The sequence below is a fragment of the Cucumis sativus genome, chromosome 1 (genome assembly GCF_000004075.3).
Source record: "Cucumis sativus cultivar 9930 chromosome 1, Cucumber_9930_V3, whole genome shotgun sequence".
Classification (NCBI taxonomy): Eukaryota; Viridiplantae; Streptophyta; class Magnoliopsida; order Cucurbitales; family Cucurbitaceae; genus Cucumis; species Cucumis sativus.
Window position 1 is genome coordinate 11,636,605 of NC_026655.2, and position 6,560 is coordinate 11,643,164.

The 6,560-nt window shown below is 33.7% G+C and overlaps 1 protein-coding gene across 1 annotated transcript; it reads left to right on the plus strand.

The window, feature by feature from the left end:
• The first annotated feature begins 2,080 nt into the window (after window positions 1-2,080).
• LOC101217972 (inositol monophosphatase) lies at window positions 2,081-5,699 on the plus strand. Its single transcript, XM_004139488.3, has 12 exons — window positions 2,081-2,252; window positions 2,396-2,451; window positions 2,527-2,577; window positions 3,074-3,154; window positions 3,253-3,356; window positions 3,445-3,529; window positions 3,826-3,880; window positions 3,967-4,010; window positions 4,816-4,884; window positions 4,962-5,062; window positions 5,136-5,192; window positions 5,421-5,699. The coding sequence occupies exons 1-12, from the start codon at window positions 2,240-2,242 to the stop codon at window positions 5,509-5,511; spliced, it is 807 nt and encodes a 268-aa protein (XP_004139536.1). The 5' UTR covers window positions 2,081-2,239; the 3' UTR covers window positions 5,512-5,699.
• Window positions 5,700-6,560: the final 861 nt, after the last annotated feature.

Genomic DNA, 6,560 nt, shown 5'->3' on the forward strand with positions numbered 1-6,560 from the left:
CATCCATCTCTTTCCTGTTCATTTGTATATATGTTGTTTATAGTTTAGGTTTACAATTCTTGTTTAACAAGTAGTTTAGCTTATAGTGCTTGTTGCGTTAGCCGAGCTACATTCTACACTTGGCCAGTGTATGTCGCCAATTGTTCAAAAGGGTAAGTAGCAAGCATGTGGCTAACACAAGCAAGGAAGAGTTTTATTGACTTTGGCTAGATGACTTCCTTCATTTGTATCCCGAAAGGTGAATAAGTGTGGACACTAGGCGCTGAGAGGTTGTTGTCTTAAATGTGAAGCACTCCAAGTATTATAAGTGAACACTGCTATATATAACTCGTCTAACTAGGTTTAGTCATTTTGATCCCAAAAGGAGACTAAGTATGACGTTTAATGACTCTAAGAAGAGCACACCTTAATCATAAACTAGTTATGCGAAGTATATTGTGTTGAGGTGGTCATATAACTTAATCGCCTCGTAGCATTAAACATTCCTTCACCACCTTCCCCATACAAGTTAGTTCACTCACTCCTCCATTGCACAACCAGCTCATTTAATTAACTTTACAACATCTCTAGGATAGTTAGGTAGTTTTAATTATTTTTATATTCTTTTAATTCATTTGTCATAACACCTAGCTGATAAGTAGACCCTAGAGTTAACCTTTGATATCAATTCCTTGTGTTCGACCCTGGATCACCTAGGTAAACTTATTGTTTTGCTTACACTTGGACAAGCAAAATAGGAAAACTTACTTGCAGACATAGTAGTAGGTGGTGGAGACATTTGGAGTATTTTGCATGTAATGGACATGCCAACTCGCATGATGAAGAGAATATTGGAGAGCATCTTGCATGCCAGTATTCAATGACACGTCATCACACCACTAAAGAAACAAACAAACAACCATTCTACTATATAAGTTTGAAACACAATTCCAATTTCAAAACAATCACATTCACAATCCTTACATTTTGGGTGAGAGTTTCATGAAAGCAAGGTTTGCATAAACAAAACAAAAACCTCTAAGTAGGTTTTTGAACCCAAGCAAGTTTTTTGCATCGTTGCCGAGGAAATGATTTTTCAAACATTAGAGTAGGGTTTTTACTTTGATATTGGACAAACATTTGATTTTGGTTCAAGGTACTAGAGTAATCTGTGTTTGAAGGCATCCAGGATTAGATGCATTCAGTGCACTTGCTTGTCTTTTGAGATGCAAATACTGAAATCATTAAATAATTCATATCTAAATCCTTCAAGTCATAGTGTTCACATTTCATTCTTTATTTTAATGGAAGGTCTGAGTTAAGTACTCAAGAGCAATTAACTCCTAATACTTACTTTATTCTCTAGAATAGAACTAGGCATTGAATAAGGTGATGGGTAAACAAGATAAACATAAGGAAGTTGTAGATTATTAAAGGAACTAAGTAAAAGTCTGAAGGAGAAGCATACAATACATGAAGTGTTGAGAGTTAAAAGAAACCCTAAACACAAAATTTAAGAAAGAATAAAAATTGTTTGTATGAGAAAAAGAACAACCCTAGAAAGGGATCCACAAAATCGTGAAAAACAGTATGTTTGGAGTAACAGTGTGGGTTCATCATACACAAGAGAGGGAGAAGTGAAATGCATGGCCACTCCCCAGCCCACTCCCCAGCATCCTTAAGTGGAGGAGGAGATATAAGAAGCACGCGGAAATGAAACCAAAACCTAAATTGGAGATTTGGAGTACGTGAGAGCATCTTTTTGGCATATTCTAATACACCCTTTCACCACATTCCGTGTAAAGTTCACCTTTTATTTGTTTATTTCAAAACCTATTAATCACTTCATTTTTCATTTAATTTATAACACAACAGTTCATATAATTATTATAAATCAGAAAATCATCCAAAAAACTAATACATCTAAATTTATTCAATATAAAATAAAGCACCTAGTAAATAAAAAAAAAAGAAGAAATGATTTAACATTCCAATTAAAAAAATTAGTTAGAGAAGCATGAGATGCGTGGAAGGAACAATACAACAAATTATTCCCATGAACAAAATAAATAAAGAATAAACTAAAACTATATAAAGTAGCCATCTTTTCAAATACAGTTATCACAATTTCTGCACCCACTTTTCTCCTTCACATCCTTCTTCTTTCTTCTTTCGTTCTGTTTGATCCAATCATCCGAATCTGATCTCCTCTCTCCCTACTGCAACCTTTCTGAGGAAGATAAAACTTCAAGAAGGAATAATGGCGGAAAATGGTATCAACCCATTTTTTCAATCTCACTCTAATTTTTCCGCCGTCATCTAATTCTTTACTTACTCCAATTTTCCATTCGAGATGATGGGTTAAATTCATTTGTTGTTTGTTTTCTGCAAATTTTTGTTTGGTTGATTCTTTTAGTGACTCTCGAGGAATACCTTGCAACTGCAGTAGATGCTGCCAAGAAAGCTGGAGAGGTTTTTCTTTTCATTTGCTTTATTCAGTCTCCTAATCATTTCTTCAATTTCATTTGATTCTGTGATGATTTTCAGATAATTCGTAAGGGATTCTATCTCACAAAGAATATTGAGCACAAAGGCCAGGTAATAAATCCAATGCCCTCACTCCTTTTTTTTCCTTTTGGTCAAAATTTCTTAATGTACTGAAGAAAATGCTTTTTTGTGAATCTTTCTTATTTTATTTTCTTGACTGGGTTGTACAACTGTATGCAAATTCTTGTTTCTGAAGGTTTTCACTCTGATTTTAAGCTGTGGATGAAGTGACTTGTCATTAATTTTGGCAATGATTGAAGTTATGAGGAAGTTATTTGTTCTTGAGATTTCTCATTTATTGCAATGTTATTAGAAATTAAAATTTCTTTGGAAATGCTGTGAGATATTTGAATGGTATTATTATGAACAAGGGAAGTGGGTAGAAATGGAGCTGAATATGAGTATTGATTTACATTCCTAACTATAGTATTATGATGACTTTGATATTAACAATGTGAAGTAGCATCTTTCTATTAAAACATTTGGGAGCGATTTATGCTCCATGCCTACATTTCTAACTTTTTATTAATATTGACACCGATTGCAGGTTGACTTGGTCACTGAAACTGACAAGGCTTGTGAAGATTTAATATTTAATTATCTCAAGGACCATTATCCCTCACACAAGGTCTACTTCTTTAACTCATTTTAAGTTACCCATTATTGTACGAAGAAAAAGTAGACATTTCTTCCTACTCCTGAATTAATTCTAACTGGCTACCACAGTTCATTGGGGAAGAAACAACTGCTGCTTATGGTCATACTGAGTTAACTGATGAACCAACATGGATCGTTGATCCTCTTGATGGAACAACTAACTTTGTTCATGGGTACCCATCCTTGCCTGCAATTTAGGTTACTTTCCTTTATGAATCTGTAACTGTAGCTAACATTTATTTCATACATGAAAATTTGTAGGTTTCCTTTTGTGTGTGTTTCTATCGGTTTGACCATTGGAAAAGTTCCCACAGTTGGAGTTGTCTACAATCCAATTATTGATGAGGTGAGAACTGAGAACCAGATTGTTTTAACAACGGTATATTATGTTAGACACTAGTCCAGACTGCAGGTTGGTACATGTGTTTGGCCAAGTCAGCTTTGTGATAATCTATATTACCAAATAGGGACACAAAGTAGCACAGTTTTTCATAACTATTTGATCACGTGATGAGTTCTGTTTGGCTTGTAACTACTGTTGGCTTATCAAATTACCTTTTTATGGTGGGAGCTTGTTACAGTGTTTTATTTTATCAATTTCTTTCTCAGCCAATTGTATTCATCTGTTTTTGTTGTCTGTAGCTTTTTACTGGAGTTCGTGGAAAAGGTGCCTTTCTTAATTGTAGGCCTATAAAAGGTGAGTATGTGGCATTTCAACTTCTCTGGACCTTGAAAGTTTATATTATCCATTTATCTCAAATACTTCTATTTCTCATTTTACAGTATCCTCTCAAGATGAATTGTTGAAGTCTCTTCTCGCAACTGAGGTATCTTGTTAAAATCGATTAAATGAGTCAATGGTCTTTGCATACTCTTCTTTGGACTGAAAACAAACATGGATTGTCTCTTTGACTGATCATGAAACTGTCATGGGTATTGCAGCCACTTCTTTATGTTGCTATTCTTGCTGTGAGGATAAATTGGTGTTTTATATTTCACAGTATACGGTGGAGGGATTGAACCTCAAATCTTAATGCTATAGTACAATTCTATGTTAGTTGAACTATATTCATGTTGGCAATATAAATTTACGCTCGTTGAATTGTGTTCAATATTCTGAATAGATTTTGACACCATTTCCCTCTCTATAGTTACATTTCTACTAAGTTTCGTCTGACTCTCTTATTGATATATACCTTGATGTTCTATCATGTTATGATTTATCTTTCGGTCAAATGCTTATAAGTAGTAGCTTGGAGTTGAGAATAACTTTACAACCACGATGGATAAAACCATGTTCTAATACTATAGATTATAGAAACATTTTCTTAATACTGTAAAAGGTCATCTTCTAAGTGTCTTCTCATTGACAATTTCTTACTCTTTAGTTCCCATCCGTGAAATCCATAATTTTATCCATTCAAGTCCGTGTAGGAAAAAACATAATCTAAATGCTGCCCTTGAGTTCCACGTGTAGTAACGATTTTCTATTGTTCATATATATTAGCATATGCATATTTTTATCAATAGCAATTATCTTTCATGCTAATATTAATGTTGAATATATATCATCATAGAGTTGCCAATCTTAGACTTTTGATGAAATAAAATTCGATCACAATGGATGTACAGGTAGGAACCAAACGTGACAAGTTGACCGTAGATGCTACCACAGATAGAATTAATCGTTTACTTTTGAAGGTATAATGAGTACTTAATTCAGTTCCCTACAACATTCTGTGGTTTCCACATATTTGTCAATGTCTTATTCCTTATAGGTGAGATCAGTCCGGATGAGTGGTTCCTGTGCATTGAACCTCTGTGGAGTAGCATGTGGAAGGATTGATATATTTTTCGAAACCGGTTTTGGAGGCCCATGGTATGGTATATGAACTATCTGTCCATTGCTCTCTAAGACATCACATATTTACATCATTTCACTAATTATTCAGGGATGTTGCTGGCGGTGCCGTGATTGTTACAGAAGCTGGTGGACTCATGTTTGATCCGTAAGTAGCAAGAACCTGATTCCCGGTCCTGTTTATTCATTTGAACTCTACTCTAATAAGCAAACAATTTTCTAACTGAAATACAAAAATTATAAAGAAAAAACAGCTTTAATCAATCAGTTGATGCTCGTGTAAATAGAGTTGTTTTATTAAGGCTAAATGAGACAAATAAATGTAGTTAAATTAGAAACTTGGTTTTGATGGATATTATATTGATTCTTATGGCAGATCTGGAAAGGATTTTGACATAACATCTCAGAGAGTGGCAGCTTCCAACCCTCTTATAAAGGATGCATTCGTTGAGGTTTTGAAGCTGTAGGAATGTGATGAATACTTGGGTAAATTCATGAGATGTTGAACATTTTATCTGTTGGATTTCTTTTTCTTTTCATTACTTCAACTATTCAAGTAGCAATGGGATGTGGATGTAATTCTAAATTACTCATATCACTGTATTCTTGATGATTATTCCTTTATGATAAGTTATTCAACACAACTTTTCTTATACATGCATAACATGCATTTCGCTTCGTTTTTGTAAATTGGGTTTGCCGGCAAACAAAATGAAACGTTGAATTTAAAATTTCACTTATAGAATTTAAAATTTTGCTAAAATATTTTAATTTATTTTACTATTTTTAAAGATCCTCCGTTAAATAATTATATCTATTCTTAAATTGTCTACTATGGTTAGTTTTTAACGTGACAAATTGAATTTAAAGATAAATCAATCCATTTTTGGCATAAGAAACTAATCAGACATTTAAGTTGAAAGAAACAAACATAACACGTATATAATCTAAATTTAATCTTGACCAAAATAAACAATCAAATGCGAAATTGAAATGCCTGGCAAATGGAAGGAAGAACATGTTGCATAAAAATCCTTGTTATGGGCATGGGGATCTTCACTCTGATATCCCCCAAAGATTTCTAGAGCTTTCATTACAAGATAAAAGATTTCTAAAGCTTCTCTTTCAAAAGTTATGATATGTTATGTATAGTAGAATGCATGTTATAAGCTTGTCTATAATTTATAAGAAAAGCATGACCACTTGAAACAATGTTTTACTGTTGAAATGTTTTCAAGTTAAAGTATTTCATTTTATGTTGCTTGTATGAAATGTTTGTATACGAGTAAACCATTAGCTTTATGTCTATCATGAGCTAGCTATTATGTGCACATAAGAGTCAAGGCAACCATGCATTGAGTGGTCTATATGGCGATGAAGAAGTGACTAGATGCGTTGAGAAGTCAGCATTTGCGTTGACCGCCTAAGCAGCCAGAATTAAACATGAATCTTCACAGATATTATTGATGAAATGAGTCGTTCAAGTAGTCTATGTGTGGTGATGGTTCAATGTCCT